The sequence below is a fragment of the Trichoderma asperellum genome, chromosome 4, assembly GCF_020647865.1.
Source record: "Trichoderma asperellum chromosome 4, complete sequence".
In the NCBI taxonomy this organism is placed as follows: domain Eukaryota; kingdom Fungi; phylum Ascomycota; class Sordariomycetes; order Hypocreales; family Hypocreaceae; genus Trichoderma; species Trichoderma asperellum.
Window position 1 is genome coordinate 1,443,541 of NC_089418.1, and position 17,435 is coordinate 1,460,975.

General features: G+C 49.5%; 7 protein-coding genes across 7 annotated transcripts; 2 read left to right on the forward strand and 5 right to left on the reverse strand.

Annotated features, from left to right (window-relative positions):
• Positions 1 to 2,593: 2,593 nt before the first annotated feature.
• Positions 2,594 to 2,935, reverse strand: TrAFT101_006888 (uncharacterized protein; the record flags this gene model as incomplete). The annotated part of the gene is made up of 1 exon (XM_066127905.1): positions 2,594 to 2,935. The coding sequence occupies one exon, from the start codon at positions 2,933 to 2,935 to the stop codon at positions 2,627 to 2,629; it is 309 nt and encodes a 102-aa protein (XP_065984018.1). The 3' UTR covers positions 2,594 to 2,626.
• Positions 2,936 to 3,420: 485 nt separating this feature from the next.
• Positions 3,421 to 4,769, reverse strand: TrAFT101_012034 (uncharacterized protein). Its single transcript, XM_024902681.2, has 2 exons — positions 4,566 to 4,769; positions 3,421 to 4,505 (listed from the first exon to the last, which is right to left on the reverse strand). Exons 1-2 carry the CDS (start codon positions 4,665 to 4,667, stop codon positions 3,588 to 3,590), a joined length of 1,020 nt encoding a protein of 339 aa, XP_024758534.2. The 5' UTR covers positions 4,668 to 4,769; the 3' UTR covers positions 3,421 to 3,587.
• A 390-nt stretch (positions 4,770 to 5,159) lies between these two features.
• Positions 5,160 to 6,928, reverse strand: TrAFT101_006889 (uncharacterized protein; the record flags this gene model as incomplete). The annotated part of the gene is made up of 7 exons (XM_024903376.2): positions 6,655 to 6,928; positions 6,476 to 6,600; positions 5,867 to 6,418; positions 5,772 to 5,814; positions 5,642 to 5,718; positions 5,417 to 5,590; positions 5,160 to 5,359 (listed from the first exon to the last, which is right to left on the reverse strand). Exons 1-7 carry the CDS (start codon positions 6,891 to 6,893, stop codon positions 5,160 to 5,162), a joined length of 1,410 nt encoding a protein of 469 aa, XP_024758535.2. The 5' UTR covers positions 6,894 to 6,928.
• Positions 6,929 to 8,924: 1,996 nt separating this feature from the next.
• Positions 8,925 to 10,731, forward strand: DRE2 (electron carrier). Its single transcript, XM_024903379.2, has 2 exons — positions 8,925 to 10,056; positions 10,130 to 10,731. The coding sequence occupies exons 1-2, from the start codon at positions 9,390 to 9,392 to the stop codon at positions 10,435 to 10,437; spliced, it is 975 nt and encodes a 324-aa protein (XP_024758537.1). The 5' UTR covers positions 8,925 to 9,389; the 3' UTR covers positions 10,438 to 10,731.
• KEX1 (Cell death protease) lies at positions 10,530 to 13,171 on the reverse strand. Its single transcript, XM_024902682.2, has 3 exons — positions 12,779 to 13,171; positions 12,336 to 12,696; positions 10,530 to 12,285 (listed from the first exon to the last, which is right to left on the reverse strand). Exons 1-3 carry the CDS (start codon positions 12,940 to 12,942, stop codon positions 10,918 to 10,920), a joined length of 1,893 nt encoding a protein of 630 aa, XP_024758538.2. The 5' UTR covers positions 12,943 to 13,171; the 3' UTR covers positions 10,530 to 10,917.
• Positions 13,172 to 13,617: 446 nt separating this feature from the next.
• TrAFT101_006892 (uncharacterized protein) lies at positions 13,618 to 14,935 on the forward strand. Its single transcript, XM_024908539.2, has 5 exons — positions 13,618 to 14,121; positions 14,185 to 14,202; positions 14,258 to 14,368; positions 14,427 to 14,545; positions 14,603 to 14,935. Exons 1-5 carry the CDS (start codon positions 13,803 to 13,805, stop codon positions 14,657 to 14,659), a joined length of 624 nt encoding a protein of 207 aa, XP_024758539.1. The 5' UTR covers positions 13,618 to 13,802; the 3' UTR covers positions 14,660 to 14,935.
• A 2,050-nt stretch (positions 14,936 to 16,985) lies between these two features.
• On the reverse strand, positions 16,986 to 17,294 carry TrAFT101_006893 (uncharacterized protein; the record flags this gene model as incomplete). The annotated part of the gene is made up of 1 exon (XM_066127906.1): positions 16,986 to 17,294. The coding sequence occupies one exon, from the start codon at positions 17,292 to 17,294 to the stop codon at positions 16,986 to 16,988; it is 309 nt and encodes a 102-aa protein (XP_065984019.1).
• Between the last annotated feature and the right edge of the window lie 141 nt (positions 17,295 to 17,435).

Here is a 17,435-nt window from a genome sequence, read left to right on the forward strand (position 1 = left end):
ACAGGACTGGAGAGGCCATGGAGGCACTGTCCAGGCACTGTATCAGATGTGGACTCGGAGGATGCTGGGAGGGTCGCTCTAGCGTGCCACTGTTGATGCAGGCAAGGGTGGGGAGATGCTGTGGCAGCAGCGAAAAAAAAAAAGAGGTGGAGCGCCTGCAACATCGGATCCTTGTACTTGTACCACTGCTGGTAAGTCCATGCTGCTGGCGATGACGCTTCTCTTACGGGAAGACTCGAGCACGAAATCGGTAGAGGCGATGGCTCTGATGCCCCAGACAGGATGAGATGCAGCGAGACGAGACGAGGCGAGCAACAGTGCCTCTGCAGCAGCGTGGATGAGAATTGGGGACATGAATTGCAGCAGCAGTGGGACGAAGAGAGCAGCAAGACGCAAACGAGCTACCTGAGCACCAAGTACTGTGTACTCGCTAATCTGCTCACCTAGACGAGTACATGGGCATCGCTAAAAATTCATGCTCGTGCAGTATACGGTTGCTTTGCGCGCGCGTACTGGTACGGGGAATATCACCAGAGGGCTATCCAGAATTTCGCCTCACTGACTGAGCATTGCTTTCCAAGCACAATTCCGCATTTGCCGCACCGGTACATGCCCAACCTTTTGAAGCACCCCCTTTATTCCGTATCAAAACTACCTAGCCGGGCAACCGTTTTTGCTCTATCTTGGCGACATATTGCCAGTTGCTGGGGCTCTCCAGGATGTGGCACCTCCGTCCGTATATTACTGGTGCGTGTTCAACACGCACACCAAAAAATGTCCCATATTGTGCGGCATGCATCCGCGCCGGCCTTGTGGCCTACTCTATGATGCTAGTAAACAAAAGCACGGCACACCTTACTCGTGCTCCGTATTCTACTTGGAGGCTCGCCTCTTGCGTCTCCCAATACGACTTGGCTGTTGTATTCACGCGGTAAAAGAGGTACTGCTTCGTGAATTCACCAATATAAATCAGAGAGAGGGAACAGATATCTACAACATTTAGAAATTCTCATTACGTCAGATGTCTTTTTTCTTTCTTGTTTTACTTTAAACGCCCTTCTCAACCCATTTAAGACATTTTACCGTTGCGTCTGCTTGAAATGGATGCGTCTTCCCACTTGCCTGATTCGGCCGGCTCTCGCAGCGAAGAGCAATCCATCCGTCCAGCACTTATTAACGGCCAGATATCAAAGCAGCAACCAGCACCACGGCATCTCTGTTGTTATCATCCCTCGAGGCAATCAAAAGAACCTTTTTTGCTTTTTTTTTGTTTCCTCTTATTAATTGCTTCTTATTGTGAGGGAGGCCGGCCAGCGAATCACAGCAGCCCGATGGCCGCGGCGAAAATACGGCCCTCCTCCCTCGCACACAGTGCAAGAGACGACCCCCTGAATATAGCCCGCCCTTCTCCACATCGTACCATCGTCTGTGACACTGTGCCGCGACTTTTTGGCCCAAGTCCGCAGCTGGCTAATTGCTGAGCGCCATATGATCGCCTAGTGACGTCAGCATGAAAAAAAAAACCCAGCATGGCCCAAGAAAGGCCAAGGCACACAGAACGAGAGGTCTATCCATGCCGTCCGTCCCAGAACGCTTTGAAATGCTTCTGGAGCGAGCCAAAAGGGCCCACGGAATCCGCACGCACCCGCCAAGTCTCTGTATGTATGTATGTATGTATGTATGTATGTACTAACTAAGATGGCGGCGGATTCTCTTCCCCTTAGACCTTGGGCTTTGGGCTTTGGGACCAGCGACTTGGGAACTTGTTGCTGCCAGATGGGCGCAACTCGGTGTCGATCGATCCGCGCTTTGCCTTGCCTTGTTTTTCTTTTTTGGTTTTATTTATTTTTGTTTTTCCCACCTTCGCTCCCGCCAAGCCGTTTCTCGCTTCGACGCCACGTCCCCACCGCAAGGCTGCAATTCTGGCCGAGCTATGACGCACTTTCCGCCGGGCTTATTGTGAAACAAGATTGCAAGCTCCAGCGTAACGTTTCGACATCAAAGACAACGCGATAGCTGCTTTTGTCTTGTTTGCCCTTCAACCGCCGACAGACAACACTCGGCAGGTCTATTCAGCATCAGCACCGCGAAGAAATGAACCGCGTGCCCAAGAGTCGCGTGAAGTAGAGACGTGTCTGTAAGCCCAACAGCGAGCTCTGTGTTAATAGCAGCCACACCTCCTTAGATATACAAATGTTTAAACATGCCAGCACCAGAGCACGCCAGGCACGCTTCAATAAACAGCGCCGACCAGTTTCTCGATAGTTGCCCCTCAGCTCAAAATACCGGACCCCCTAGAAACTGCCCCCGAGTCGTCTCCAAGCTGACTGCGGCGCACTTGACGCCTAATTCCGAACACTGAGGATCGAGATCTCGATGTCTTCTTAGTGTTGCTAGTTCGCATATCCAAGCCCGCCGTATGCCCATAGCCTGGCCTTGTTGTTGGGCCCTTTTTTTTATTTTTGGCTATGGTGCCTGATGCTCGTGATGAAATGATGATAAATCTCCCCGGATTGCCCTTCTCCTGGCTGCGGAACACGAAAGGATCAGCGTGGTGCTAACACCTACTTGGCAAACAGGTGTGCGTAGGAGGGGAAGGATGGCCACTATTTCCAAGGCACAAACTTCAATCAGCTAGCCGTGCGGGCAGTTCGACGGTGAGATGCTCCAAAAACGCGACTTTTTGATAAATTGGGTTGTCAGGTGCCTCCCTATTCGGCCAGCCGATGTGAGTCTGCAGGTGAGTCTCTAGAATCCGGTTTAGTAGCAGCTGGGAGAAGGGAAGGTGAGAGAAACGAGCATCGTGTGATGCAATATTCACGTTCTTGTTGAGCGGGCCACATCTCTCTCTCGTGGCTAGCCGTCCCGAGAGTTCGTCGAGAGCTGAAAGGCCGCGCGCATGGTCCTGCCGATCCCCCGGAAGGCTGTACGACATACTAGGCTCCTATGCGGCCGTTTGATGTGGTACAAGGTCAAATGTAGATTTGTAAGATGTTTTTTAGGGCGTAGATGAATGCGGAGTGTGTGAATCAGTAGATCTCGTGTGAAATGATGGTCGTTAGCTGGAAGCGCTGTCTCTTTCTATCTATGGTTGATCCAAACGTGGAGAGCAGATCTCCAACAGACTGGTTAGTTTAAACCAACAACATGGGTAGATTGAGAGCAAATGTGGACAACCATGTTACAACGTACCTACTCTCTTTTCTACTCTTATTACCGTTGTGCTGGTCGGTCGAAAGAAACAACGCTCTTGTGATATGCTCTAGGGTAGTGATTAGGGGCTGAGATGGTTGAACTCCAACCAAGATGACCACTAATTATACACGCACAAATAAGAATATTTAAAGAGTTTAATGTTTTAGTATATTATAATAATAAAGGCCGCCCAGGAAAATCCATTTGCATAATCTTATCATATAGGCCAGGGCAGTCCGCGCTTGGCATCGTGAATAGCACTGCAGTCTCCATCTACGCCCCCCGTTCGCCTCTATAAAACAAGCACGTATTCTGATATTGTTACCTCGTTGGCTACCATATAATACACACAAAAACAAAAGAAATTCCTCCATCAAGTCTCACAAAGACTCTCACAACTTCGCAGCACCCTTCTTTTCTTCATCAAATCTCCTCAATTTAAATCCATGCCTCGGCGTATGCAACCTCACAGTCTCCCCCTCAGGCGTCTTAATCTCAATCACCACCTCATCCTTATCTAAACTCACCAACTTCCCAATATCTTTATGCGACCTCCCCGTGTCAGTCGGGCATACCGCAACCATGCTCCCCTTCTTCAGCCCTTCCGCCACCACCAACGGATCTCCCACATCCACCGTCTTCTCCTTTTCGTTCCACGATGACTTCTCAATCACTTTTGCTGCCTCCTCGCCACTCAGCGACTTGGGCTTCCCGTTTCTCGCCTTCGCTGCCGTAACCGCCTCCTGGAAGCGCTTGATCCACGCATAAACTAGAGGATACTTCTCCGGAGAGAATCTATCCGCTGGCAATGCCCCCTTCAAGCCGGACACCCAGTGAAGCGCCCATACGCCTTCGATATCCGCCAAGCTGGGATTCTCCGTCTTCAAGATCCATTCTCGCCCATCAGCCAGTAGCGTTGTCTCAAAAAGATCGAATCCCACCGTAATCTCTGCCAACGCATCGGGACGAATCTTTTTCAACGCCTCCAGACTGAAGGGCTTCCCTGAGAAGTCCCCCCTGTCCTTGAAGTAGTTTGGATCCTTAAACAATGGTAGATCTAGAGGAAGCAACTTTGCGGCTTCCTGAAAGATGCCCCCATCAATGATGAAAGCTGAGAGTAAGCGCTCTATAGCCTTCTGCTCCGGCGTAGTAGCTCCAAGGCGAGGCAGCTCAGGATGCAATTCCTCTAGCTTTGGTAGTTGAAGGCGTGTATCAACGTAAATGTCCCTGCCAATGGAAAGAATGGGGATGCGACGATACGAGACGCCTAGGCGAGCGACATCCGGTCGCGGCATCATATTAGGTTGGACCTGACGTTTGATCTGTTTAGCTAGAAATGCTTCATAGACTCAGAATTTGTACAAACTTACACACTGGCTGTACGGAATTCCCCGTAGAGCTAGATACCAAACCACCCTTCTCGCATAGGGGGAGTGTGGGTAGTGGTACAGGATAACCTCTTTGGCGGCCATTTTCACACTTCGCAATGGATATAGCAACTACAAGAAGACCTCACAGTTCTAACTGGTGTCGCGGTGAACTACTTCACGTTGCATATAAATCTAGAAATGCTTGCTGCAGCTTGCTTACCAAGAGAGCGGTCTACTTCCACGCTCCGTGAGCCTCGGCTTATTGGGGTGGGGTAGCTGGGGTCAACTGCCGGGACGGGATGGCGATGTAGACGTTATATACTTACCAGTACTTGCGGCTGCGATACTAATGGCTCTGTGGCTTGAATCATTTTATCAGAGGCAACGCGGTAAATACCTTCCAGTGCTAAGCCATCATCTACCTATATATGAAGCCCCTTGTTTCTGTATTCTCGTATCTGCCCAGGAGCATATCATCACATCCTCATCTGACTGCGTAGTAAATCTTTCCCATTTCAGGGCCAACGATAATTTGAGTAGAAAGCTAAGTCCTTTAAATCAAGTGTCTCTGGGATGCTGCATTTGGGAAATGAATTACCAAGTGCTTCCATTGCCTCCGTCGCCACCCGCATTGTCGGCGTAGCTATTGTCAGCGTAGCTATCAGCCTGTGACGGCTGTTCACCTGCAATACCGAAGTTCTGGCCTGTAAAAGCTTCCGAATCTTTGGGTGGCTGCTTGCAGCGGACTTTGGTATGTCCATACTCCTCACAGTTGGAACATTGGACTTTGGACCCTGGAATTTGTGTATTAGCAAGAGAACAATGTACGGAATGCTGGTAACAAGGCTTACAGTCTCGAGGCTTGGGGCACTCTTTACTGTAGTGTCCAGTTTCCTCGCAGTTGCGGCAGACAACAAGGTCCATGTTCCTGGGCTGGTCACAATCCTTGGAAATGTGGCCTTCCTGGCCACAGTTGCGACAAGCTCTGCCGCCTCCATCGGGACAGTCTTTGGCGAAGTGGCCGGCTGAAGAATTGTTAGTTGCTCTGCCTCTCTGGATAGAGAGTATCAACTTACTCTTGTTGCATTTGCGACATTCGACATTGTCCAGGTTAGGAGGTTCTGGGCACTCTGCGATGCGATGTCCCGATTTTCTTTTCGTCGTTAGTGTTTGCTCAGTGTGTTGAAAGATAAAAGGAAGACTTACCCGCAGTTCTTGCAAGCGAACTTGTCAACGCGTGGCTCGGGGCCTATGAAGCTAATTAGAGAACTCAATGTTGGTGAAGCAGCATTGCAACTTACAGTCTCTGACTCGGTGACCTTCGTTGCCGCAGTTGTAGCACGAGATTTTTGGCTTCTCCGAAGCATGCTCAACTCGCTCTTGGGTACAGCTTTTGGACGTATGACCGAGCTCGCCACAATTATAGCATTTAGGAAGGCCTCTGTCAACGACCATTCCTGCATCCTCCAAGCGAGATAGAATCTCAGCATGGCCTTGAGGCCAACCGTCAATTTCACGAGGCCGCTCGGGCTTATCAGAGAACCTGAACGAGACGCTATACTTTTTGTCAATATTGCCTTGGAGATCCATGTTGGTGAAGGTGTCAATCAGCTCTCTTTCCAAGGAAATAAGCCAGAGTTTGACATTCTCTTCCATCAGTTTCTCTTGGATTTGGCGGTAGGTGACCTCTCCTCCCAGGGCCTTGACATATTCCTCAACCGCTTCTTTGACATCATCAGAATCTCTTTCACGAGCCGCCTGCTTGATCTTGGCCCATGCATCATCCGGAGTAGTATCGGCAACGTGGTCACGGTTGACCTTGCGAGCATTCTCGCAATTCTTTCTGAAGTGACCTAGTATAGTTAGTTAAATATTTATCAATTCCCTTGACTTGATCTTTCCAGATGTACCTTCTTCACCGCAGTTGGCACAGATCATAGGAGGTTTGTCGGGGCAGTCTTTGACCATATGGCCTTCCTTCTTGCAGTAGCGGCAAGTCTGCTCTCCTGCATTGGGGCAATCTGCTCGTCTATGGCTTTTGAAAGCAGTTAGCAACGAATCAGTGCAGAATAAGGAAGAGGCTACTTACCCTTCTTCGCCGCAGCCGAAGCATTTATCGTTTGCGTATGCTTCAGCCTCATTAGCATCGCCTTTATAACCACCATCGTCATAGTTATCATTGTAGTTATCATCGAAATCTCCAGTATTTCCAACAGGCTCGTTCGAAGCGTTGTTCCAGTTATCTGCGCCAGCATTTCCCTTTTCAGAGAAGTGAGGATTGGACGGAGCCCAACCGTCCGTCTCTGCTCCAACACCCCAGTCTCCCATCTTCAATTTGTACGAGATGGAAATGGCAAGGTGAGAAGTGAAGTTCCTTTGACTTGTTAGAAGGGCAGCGGTGAGTTTGTAGAAGATGAAGAAAAAGAGACCGAAGGCAGTGGTATCTTCCATGCATAGAGAGCTGTGTGGAACTAGCTGGATGGCTGGGGCAAAGTGAGCAAACGCTGAGGAAAAAGGAGTCTGAGTTTCATACAAAGCTTTTGCTACTTTGAGCTGAATAAAAACAGTCGAGGACAATGAGAGGCAGTCGTTCAAGAGAGAGAATCAAAGGCGACCATGGTGGAGTAGCGAGGAGATAAAGAGAGAGATAGAGAGAATTTGAAGATGAAGAGCTGCCAAGAGAGAATGCTAGATATGCTTACCTCGTATGGAATTTCAAGAAGATTGGCGCTTGGTGAACGAAGTAAATGAAGAGCTGACTCGATATTCTCGCAGGATTAGCTTATAATGTTGGGCAAATCACAAGGTTTCATAAGCAATTCATACTCACAGGTTTTGATGCGTATCCTGCTCCAAGGTATGGAGATGCTCAGGAAGAAGAAAAGGTAGAGAGAGATCAAAGGAAAAAGAAAGAGAAGGAGGGAAAGAGAGAAAAGGAAAAAAAGCGTGCAGCAGTTGGCAGGGCAGTCAGTAAACACTTGGCAAAGGCGGTGCCCGGAGCGGCAGAATGGGGGCAAGTTATTCCATCCGCATCTCACCTCTCGCAAATGGTGCTCTGATATGGGATGAACGATATTAGACGGCAAGATACATATAGAAGGGGCTAAAATTAGGGGAATAGTGGCCAAGTATTCCGTGAAAAGTCGAGTGCTTGATATCGTCAATATAGCTTTTGAATGGGAGAGTCTCTTTGACTTTATGGTTTAGCATAGGGATGCAGTATATGTTCGACGATGGACTTCTTTTTGTGGCTTACGGCTTTACCATTTGAATGAAGTTGCATTGGCATTATCATCTGAGAAAAGTAACTAGAAGCTAATCATAGAAATGACAAATTTCTCGGCTGATATGGAATGCTGTTCCTGGGATACGTCTGTGGTGCATGCATCGTCAGGAAACACTCCTTTCCACAGTTTATAACATTTTACTACGCCTTACTGACACACACTATAGCATAAGTTCTTTTACAGTACATTAATGATTGGGTTTACGATGAGAGTTACTCGCTCGATATATCGACTTATCGGTGTGCTTTCTTCTACTCTCTTTGTCACTCCTAGCGACTGTCTCTGCTTGACATTAATATATCCTGTAATTTAAGGAAATGATACGCGCAAGTGAATGAAACAAGAGGACAGAATTCTATTGAGTGAGGCATCTCGGCCACATTGTATATGGTAGTGAAGAATGCAGTGGCGATTCATAAAGAACAGAAAACAAGCAGGCATTGCCGTATGCCAGTCAAAGGTCAAACGGAATTCTTGAACGCTTTGCAATGCATTGTTTCATAACAAAGCAAGGCCGCATATCAATACCAGAGTCACAGAGAAGCGGCAAAGTAATTAAGATCCCTTGAAAGTTCGTAGAGATACCTAGTAGTTCATTCAAAGCCATGCAGATAGCCAAATGTAAAGACCAACTTGACGATAGTCCAATATAGGAAATTAGACCAACACCTTGCAAAAAAACAGACTAGTCTTGTTCGATATCATTTCCCAACAAGATTGGATGTATATATAATAGCTATCATGATATTGGCTTGGCTCGTGAGCCGTCATCGGACTCGGGATCTCGACGTGAAACGTGGGCTGATGCTCCCAAGTCAATTCTATTTCCGCGGAAAAGGTAATTCGTCGCACACAGCCCTGCTACTACCGGAACAAGAGCGAGATAAGCTAGAGACGCCGACGAATCGGGTTTCCCAGGGGCGTTACAACCCTGCGGGAATAGATTCAAGAGCACAGCCAAGAGAAAAGTCAAGGACTGCCAGCATGCTATATCGAGAATGTAAACATACAAGCACATGCTTCCGAGCCTGCAAATCGTTCGAGTTACCAGGTGGATACGGACAGGGACGTCAGCCCAGCTAGCATTAAAGAAGCGGCCCATCTTCCAACGGCTAGGATGACCTTTACGTTGGTAATTCATGTACGCAATACGCAGAGGGAGGGGGCTTGTCAACCCCACGTCTGCTATTCACCAATGAGAGGCGCGGAGTATTCGCAAAGTGCATCTCCGCGTTCGGAGGGGCCGCCTTCTTATCGAGACTAGCTAATTCCGATCCCACGTTCACTGTGCATACTGTACAGACGGGCTGTTATCGCGGCAAATGTACAGTGTTAAAACATCTAAAAAATCTTGCTTTTACGTCGTCTTTTTTTTTTTTATGTTTTTACTAAGCGCCGCAGGACCTAATACAACATCAAGGTGCCAGCAAGAAGAGGGTCCTCCCTCTTACAAATCTAGCCCTCTGTCCTCTTTTCCAGCTTTCCGAATTTCCCCCCCATTGCAGTCGATTGTCGTTCTTCCACAGCATTTCTCGCAATGGCGCCCTCGGTTGTTATGATAGATACCTCAGACGACTTCTCCTTCGCAGCCCCAGTGGCGGCGACTGAGAAGAAGCGCACGCTGCTCCTCGCACCGCCGTCTCTCGCCTCTCATCCTACGGCGCTTACCAACGTGCTCTCGCAACATGATCGTTCCACGACCGACCTCCAGATGATCGACCGGCTGTCCGCCGGGCTCGTCAATCTCCCCTCCGCAACATACGATCTCGTCTTAGTCCTCGCCGACGCATCTTCTTCTCTAAACGAAGTCTTCCCGCTCTTGACTCGAAACATCCTCGGCCCCGTCGCAGAGTCGCTCAAACCCAAGGGACGACTGCAGTCGCAGAACGGCTCAGAGCTGGCACAGAATGCTGCGCTGGCAAAGGAGGCCGTCTTGGCAGGATTGGTGGCCTCCAACGGAGGATTTGACAAGCCCGACTATGGAGACAACGAAGGCGTCGTCTCTCTCAAGCTGGGCAGCAAGAAGAAGAAGTTGGCTGTTGCAGCTGCGCCCACACAAACACTCGAGGTCAAGCCTGCCGTCCCTGCTGGCGTTGGCTTTGTCGACTTCTCTGACGATCTTGATGCCGATTACGATGACGATGATCTCATCGACGAGGACACTCTCATGACGGAAGATGATCTCAAGCGGCCTATCAACATCCGTATGCTTTGACCCCCTCCCCCCACATATCATTGACTTCTCAAATTCATATATACTGACTTATTCGAATGTAGCTCCTGAATGCCAGCCTAAGGCTGGTAAGCGACGCCGCGCTTGTAAGGATTGCAGCTGCGGTCTCGCCGAACGCCTCGCCGCCGAAGACGAGGCCAAGCGTGCTGCCGCCGACGAGAAACTCAAGAGCGTCAAGCTCGCCGTTGATGACCTCGCCGAGATCGATTTCACCGTGCAGGGCAAAGTTGGCTCCTGCGGCAACTGCGCTCTGGGCGATGCTTTCCGCTGTGACGGATGCCCTTATGTCGGACTGCCGCCGTTTAAGCCTGGTGAAGAAGTCAGGCTGTTGAACAATGAGATCCAGCTGTGAAGCTAGTTCATTTACGTTGTGATTGGGTTTCTGTTATCATGATTATGGGCGAATTACTGTTATTGTCATTGGGTGAATTGCATATTGGAGTCGGGGGGCTTTTTAGGACATCTGCCATTATTTGGCTGGATACGGGTTAACGATATTAGAGGGGACAGTGAATCCAAAGGGTCGCTGAAAATAGCGGGCTAGAAGGCCCTTTCTCGTCCCCTCTGCACGGCGTTTATTGACGAGGGCACTTTACCATGTGCTACTTCTAGAGAATCAGAATATATATCTATCTTTGCTTAACACCGAACCAAAAACGCCATGTGAAATTTTGAAGGCGAATCGATGATAACGACGCCCAAAATTAGCTCCCCAATCCCACCACTAATACCTAGTTGGTAGCTAATAAGAATTCGAGTAGGTCTCATGTTTGAGTTGCAATATTGCTGTTTTGTATGCAAATTTATGGCACCGCCCATCCTTCCTACGCCTCTAATTCGAACCTTGTTGATGCCTGTTCTCTTTCTTCTCAGGGCCAGCCGCCGCCGATTCATCATCGCTATCATCGTCTCCTCCCACGGTGTATTTACTCTCTGAGGCAGTCGGTGTCTCCACATGCAAGTCATCCAGAGTGGTTTCGTCAAAATCCGCCGCCTCGACATCTTCGCGCCGTCTGCGGGAAGAGAAGTTCAGACGAGAGCCATTTCGGCTCGAAGGCTCGCTGCCGCTGAGTGCCCTGTAGGTAGCACGCGCTTTGCGCTGGCGCCAGATGAAGTATCCCCAGGCCAGAGCAGCAACGATGACGATGGCCAAGACAATTTCACCTGATCTTTGGTAAGCGGCCCATTTGGCTGCATCGATCTTCTTGTGCGTCTCCTCTTCTTTAGCCTGGGTGTTGTTAGATGCCCCACCGACCGTCGTCTCGACGCCCTTTTCGCCGTCGATGCGGCTGTCAGTAGGCACGCCGCCAATGCTGCTAATGTCGACTCCCATAAACCTGTCCAACATGTCGCGTGTGCGGCGAGGATAATCAAACGGCACCATGTGAGACGAGTTATGGAACAAAACGTAAGTCAGGTTGCGGGCCTCTTGCCAGAAGCCAGCAACTTCACCCTCGAAAGTCCAGTTTCGACGAGGGGCCCAGTTTCCTGGAGCTAGCTCAAAGCCCTTGCCTCCGTTCCATTCCATGTTATTGATCATATTCTCAGTACCGACGTGGTTGCAAATAAAATCTTCCGCTCCTGAAAACAAAAGAATAGGGACTTCTGCCAGAAGATCGGGGAGGATATCGACTGAAGGTGGCGTGTTTTTGGCCTTGAAATTCGAGCCTACTGCTCCATTGCACTCTTGCCAGCCAGCTGATTTGGCGCTATTGATGTGAAGCGCTTGTATAACGTCGGATCTCCTCAGATATGGAGTAATACTGGTCAAATCCGGGGGCCAGTTCATTCCACAGGCGGGATATGAGTCTCTGAGACGGACATCGTACATGTTCCAGCAGGCATCCTTTCCATTCCCATTCTTGGTCATAGAGAGAATTGAACTGAGGATGCCCTCGCAGTCGGGGTAGTCGACGTGCCCCGGGTCGCTGCCCATTTTGTTTTGGCAAATTCGAATGGTAGACTGCAGCTTCTTGGCGACGTCTGAGTCTTTCGTAAGGAGTCCCTTTTTGAAAAGGAATGGAAGGTAGCTGTCGTACTGGTCTCTTGGGGAGATCCATCCATTTCCAATTAACAATCCCTTTAGGTTCCAAGCCTCCCTCTCTTTCTTTTCCTGAATCTTCTGCTTGTTGCGAGCCACAATCGCTTTGGCAATGTAAGGGATGTACTGTCCAGCGTACGACTCACCCGCAAAGTAAAGCTAATGTATCGTTAGAACACACGTCTTGTTCGCCAAGCCGGAATACTCACATCGTCATGCTCGTACTCAGGGAACAGTTCGAAGAACTTCTCCATAAAGATGACGAATTGGTCTGCCATTTCATCCAGCTCATGAGTATAACTGTCTGTGTCGACATAGCTGAAGCCAACGCCGACCGGATTGTCGACGAATAAAAGGTTTGCGAACTCGTGCCATGATCCATTGTTCGGGACCAAAGTGTGATCGTCCTTGAGCCTGTACGGCCCAATCTCCATCAACGCACCATCCTCAGAGCTGCACCCTGGCCCGCCGTTCAGCCATACTACGGTTCGTTGACGGTTTGCAATGTGCTGGTTCTGGAAATGCCAGAAGAACAGGTTTCCGTTGTGTTCGGGGGTGATTTCGATGTGTCTATAAGATCGGAGAAGATACGCGCGTCAGCCATCAGAAATCCGGGCAAGTCATCCTCCACTGGCGCTCACGGAATGCTTACCCGGCATGCATTTTAACAGCCAGTGAGTCTTGCGCCAGCCCTGGAAGGCCGCGAACATAGAAGTCGGCGGCATTTTTCGATTGTTCAGCAGCGGAGAGGGCGGGCCACAGAGTCGCCAAAGTCATGGCCAACCATCGCCAGGAAGCTGGCCGCGCAGACGGCATGGCTAGCGGTGGCGGCGGAAAAGGCAGCAAAAGCAGAAAGGGGAGTAGAAAGGTAGCACAGCTGCCTCAATTTGGATCGGTTTAGAAGGTCATTGACAAAGAGAATGATGTAGCGATTCAAATCTGTAAAGTCGAAACCGCAACGTGATGGTGGAGGTTGTTGCAAGTCGCAAGGTGGCCGAATTCGTTAAGCGTTCCCCTTGAGGCATGTCATTTGGCACAACGGATGCGCGGCACAAAGCGCTGGGCATTGGTCCCCTAAAACGCGCGTATGGGGTCGCTGTAGCTGCAAGCGATATAGCGCTTCGGCCCCACCCGGCAAGCGTGCTATTGTCACTTCAATGCGGAAAGGCAGCGAATGGGGTCAATAAGAAGCTTCATGCGTTTGCTCTGCAGAGAATAACCTTCAATAGCTTAGAACTCAAATAATTTGAGAGGATTCGGACATACTTATCTGATATTTCTCTTTCTAATATCAAACTATACGCATCTGTAAAATTTTTTCTTCTTCTATAATACGAGGTGCTGATATAGTACGTAGAAGCCTATTCGAGATGCCAGCCGAAATTACGCCTATGCTTAAAGGGCTTGCCGCTATGGCTTAGAGGCCCTGCAGCCCGCTTAGCATCGATGTTTTTGTTAGCGGATTTACGTTTGGCTACGTCAACGGCGAGTATGTACGGCTTCATTTTAGCCTCGAATTTTTCATGCGCTTGGCGAGGACCTCTCCACCATAGCAATTTTCAACTTTGAAGCCCTTGATTTCAGCCTCTCCCTGCAGCAAGAGGCCTGATTGTGCTATCTGTGAATTTCTAGCCAAACTTTGACCTACACAGACATCTCAGCCATCAGCGCGCAATATGGCTTCAGCTGGAAAAACTTTCATCGTCGAGCATCTCGACCCAGAGCTGGGCCCTTGGTCGGAGCTTGAGTACCTAGCCATTGCGGCCGAGAGTGAGGAGACAAACAGCAAATTTATCCTGTCTTGCCTTCCTCCCAACTTCCAAGTCCCGGCCGCATTGTCCGCCAACAAGGCCTTCACAGCTGAACACCGCGGAGTAGAAGAGCTCTATGCGGGTCAGAAGTCTCGGGTTTGTCTTCTAGATCCCGCTGCAGCTAAGGACTTGGCACCCGAAGATGGCGAGACATTTGATGCGTTTCTCTTTGGCGGCATCTTGGGTAAGTAGACGGGATGACTAGCACTTGCATAAGTGACAACTCGGCTAATATGATAACTCATAGGTGATGACCCTCCACGAGGTGAGCACTGATGACTTTGTTCTCTTAATAGCAGGTCATGTCTGATAAATGCTAGACCGAACTTCTGAATTAAGAAAGAAAGGCTTCGAGGGCAGGCGGCTAGGCCCCAAGCAAATGACTACAGACACAGCTGTGCGAGTCACGCGAATGGTCGTGCAAGACAAGAGTAGGTCGATGGCTATCAAGGCAACGCTATAAGGGTGTTTTAGTACTAACCTCGATAGTTCCTCTTGATAAAATGCCATATCTGGATTTCCCAGAGCTCAAATTTAGCGAGCACGAAAGCACAGAGATGCCTTTCCGCTATGTTAAGGGCGCAGATGGAAAGCCGATCATGCCAAAGGTGAAATGACCAAGTCGTCCAACTGGTTGATTCATGTCAGCTTACCAGATACTGCAGGGAATGGTTGAACTGATACAGAAAGACGCTGATAAATCTGTGGATGATCTGTTCTAATTACGCTACCTTGTCCGTAGCATTGAATGTGGCCACACGGGCTTGTACTAGGACCAGCTCGGTAGGCTGCTGTCATGGAAGATAGCGAGCTATGCAGGACGTCATATAATGCTATGAGCAAAGATAACCAAAATAGCCAGACTTGTGAAAGAGTTACACAATGCAGCCACGCCCGACACTGTCACATTGTATTGCTGAAAGCGCAGCTCTCGTTTTCAATAAAGGTAGCTTCACCGAGAGAATGTTGTCTTGTAATATCCAAAAGCTGGTTCCCCCTATCAGTAATCATGAACATGGAGGAAACACACTGTAACAACTTCCATGCGGGCTTATGGTAAGCCACACTGTTTCCTCTCAGGACCAACAACAGAAAGTAGGTAGCATCTCCCTAGGAGATGCATAGGATATGCAGCTTCCGTTGCTTGGGCAGTTCGATGCGACCTCCGTCTTGTTCTTAGCGAGGCTGCCAATGAGCATTGAGTGGCCTACACCGACTGACTGTGAGGCTGATATCGAGCGCCGCCTCTGTCTTACACATCTCGGACTTTGGGATGCCCTCAGCCGCAGTAACCTGCCACGGACTGTGAGCATCCGAATATACAAAAATTCTCCGACGCATGCCTGCTTCGTCCGATTCGACGGATGAATCGAGCCGAAATATCACAACTCAGCCTCGCTTGATTGTGGAAATGAGATTCATAAGCGAAAAATCTTTAGATGAGAGCACAGGGGTAACTGGCATCTCATGAATCTTTTGATAAATTTAAATCTTGTGATGGGTTCCAAGTAGAGATGAGTTTGACGTGGGCTAGGCACGCGAAGATTCCGGTGGTGACAGCACGGAAGTTACGGATGGAGCATTGTGATATCGGGTCACAGCAGCTTGACTGGTTTAGTCGACAATCAATGCAACGGAAGCTACCTGTTCTTTAACAGTTCTGAAATTCAAACGGTGCAGCCATCAAATTGCATGATAGAGAAGGTAGGATAGACTGAAATTTGCGCTCAGCAAGGATGACGGCATACGGCTTGGCCGCCAATCTTGTAGAGGCTTTTATTTTGCCAAGACCCTTCTGAGGGCTGCCGCCATAGCATAGCTGAGCTGGAAATGGATGTAGATTGGAGTAAAATAAATACTTCCGCAGTGCCATTTTCACATATGTCTAGCGGCGTAATAGTATCAGGTCTGTTTCATATAAAGATAGGTCGTGTAAACGAAGTCCATCATGTCGACAACATCGACAACGGCGAAATGAGAGCATTATTCTAGGAAAGTAGTATCATATAAACGCTGTAGATGCAGAGTATACAAATATGCTTTGAGAAGGAAAAAAAATTCTTTCCTTCGCAACGGTAGCTCGCAAGGTCATGACGTGGTTAACAACTGACCCTTGCTCACGGGGCGGTAGTATGTTCCAGAGTTTGCGTGTAACCACTCTACGGAGTAGAAAGGACAAACCCCTTGGCAACTAGGTCGATAGTATCCCAGTTCTATCCCCCAGCTATCTGCCTAAGGGTAGAGAGTTTTATCGAGTCCACTGCGGCAGCTAAAGGTGTGCTAGCAAGGTATTGGGATTCGCTAATAGATCGGCTGCCAAACTCTTGGGACCTATAAATTAAAGAATCCGTATTCGGAATCTAAGCGCCTTGACGAGTCGCTGGAGCTTAGCCATCGCGGCTGGATAAAGCAGGGGCAGCTGCGGCTGAGAGAATAGCGAACGCTATTTCCTGCTTCGTACCTGTGGCGTGGGACCTGACTGATGACGGCCATGGCAGACGAATTGTCGTTGGCGACCTACATTGATGTAGTATGACGTGGCATACGCTCCAGTGCCATACTCACTGGCATGCGATCTAAAATAGACTGAGATTAATTCTTTGTTTGTGCATCATGGTGCTCGAGACTTCCAGGCGAGGCTGCCGAGACTCTCCCTATCGAGTGTAAAAGACCAGGCTCTCAAGAATCGATCCACTGGACAAGTCAGCCGTGGCGAGGGCCGTGTGCCATAGAGGGTCCTTGCAGCCACGTTTTCTAGACTTGAGAGACTACTCGCAGAGTGCCTCTGGGAAGCCTTTCGCAAATACGACACGACGCCGCCACGGCACGGACACAGTGCATGGCATGGCTGCTGCTGAAGCCATCGGCTAGAGATATGTATAGGCTAGGATCAGGCCCCCGGCTAGCGTGGGGTCGGTTGAGCTTCTAGAGAAGATCGATATGCTTTGGAATCCAATATGGAATGCAAAATCGGCCGTTGGGTTGGTTCGACGACGAGTTCTAGGTTGGTTTGGGGGCTGTTGCCTCCAATTTTAGCGCCCATCTCGACTATCCCAGCCAGACACACGGCATGGCCTGGAGGTGTGCTGGGGATTTGACAAATCGTTTCTCGTGATGCCGGCCAGCTCTTGATTGACAGCCACGGGACAGCACCATCCGCGAGTCCACAGAAGGATCGCCAGAAGCTGTGGGCTTACATCGTGCGTGCTCCTCATTTGCCCATGGCACGCCCTCTCGTGGCCGGACGAGAAGCAGGAACGCGAACCCTGCCCGATGAAGCCTGATGAATGATTTGCCATGCCATCGGATGCCTTCCACAGTATTCGGCATACCGTCTGTCCTCGCTGCATGGTGCATGCCGCATGGAATTAGCGCCCTCGAGGAGGCATTATTCTCAACGCCAATTTGATTTATGCGCAGCGATCTCGTGCCTCGGCCGCAACTCTGCACAATGGCGAGCAGCGCTGGAATGTCTCAACCGCGTGGTTTTTGGGAGCC

Excerpts from the sequence above, each read along its gene's own strand:
- TrAFT101_012034 (XM_024902681.2), bottom strand. The coding sequence starts at position 4,667 with ATGGCCGCCAAAGAGGTTATCCTGTACCACTACCCACACTCCCCCTAT. Across the intron at positions 4,506-4,565 it reads GAATTCCGTACAGCCAGTGT|GTCCAACCTAATATGATGCC; the intron begins GTAAGTTTGTAC and ends ATCAAACGTCAG.
- DRE2 (XM_024903379.2), top strand. The coding sequence starts at position 9,390 with ATGGCGCCCTCGGTTGTTATGATAGATACCTCAGACGACTTCTCCTTC. Across the intron at positions 10,057-10,129 it reads CAAGCGGCCTATCAACATCC|CTCCTGAATGCCAGCCTAAG; the intron begins GTATGCTTTGAC and ends ATTCGAATGTAG.
- KEX1 (XM_024902682.2), bottom strand. The coding sequence starts at position 12,942 with ATGCCGTCTGCGCGGCCAGCTTCCTGGCGATGGTTGGCCATGACTTTG. Across the intron at positions 12,697-12,778 it reads GCTGTTAAAATGCATGCCGG|ACACATCGAAATCACCCCCG; the intron begins GTAAGCATTCCG and ends CCGATCTTATAG. Across the intron at positions 12,286-12,335 it reads CTGAGTACGAGCATGACGAT|CTTTACTTTGCGGGTGAGTC; the intron begins GTGAGTATTCCG and ends ACGATACATTAG.
- TrAFT101_006892 (XM_024908539.2), top strand. The coding sequence starts at position 13,803 with ATGGCTTCAGCTGGAAAAACTTTCATCGTCGAGCATCTCGACCCAGAG. Across the intron at positions 14,369-14,426 it reads AATGGTCGTGCAAGACAAGA|TTCCTCTTGATAAAATGCCA; the intron begins GTAGGTCGATGG and ends TAACCTCGATAG. Across the intron at positions 14,546-14,602 it reads GAAAGCCGATCATGCCAAAG|GGAATGGTTGAACTGATACA; the intron begins GTGAAATGACCA and ends CAGATACTGCAG.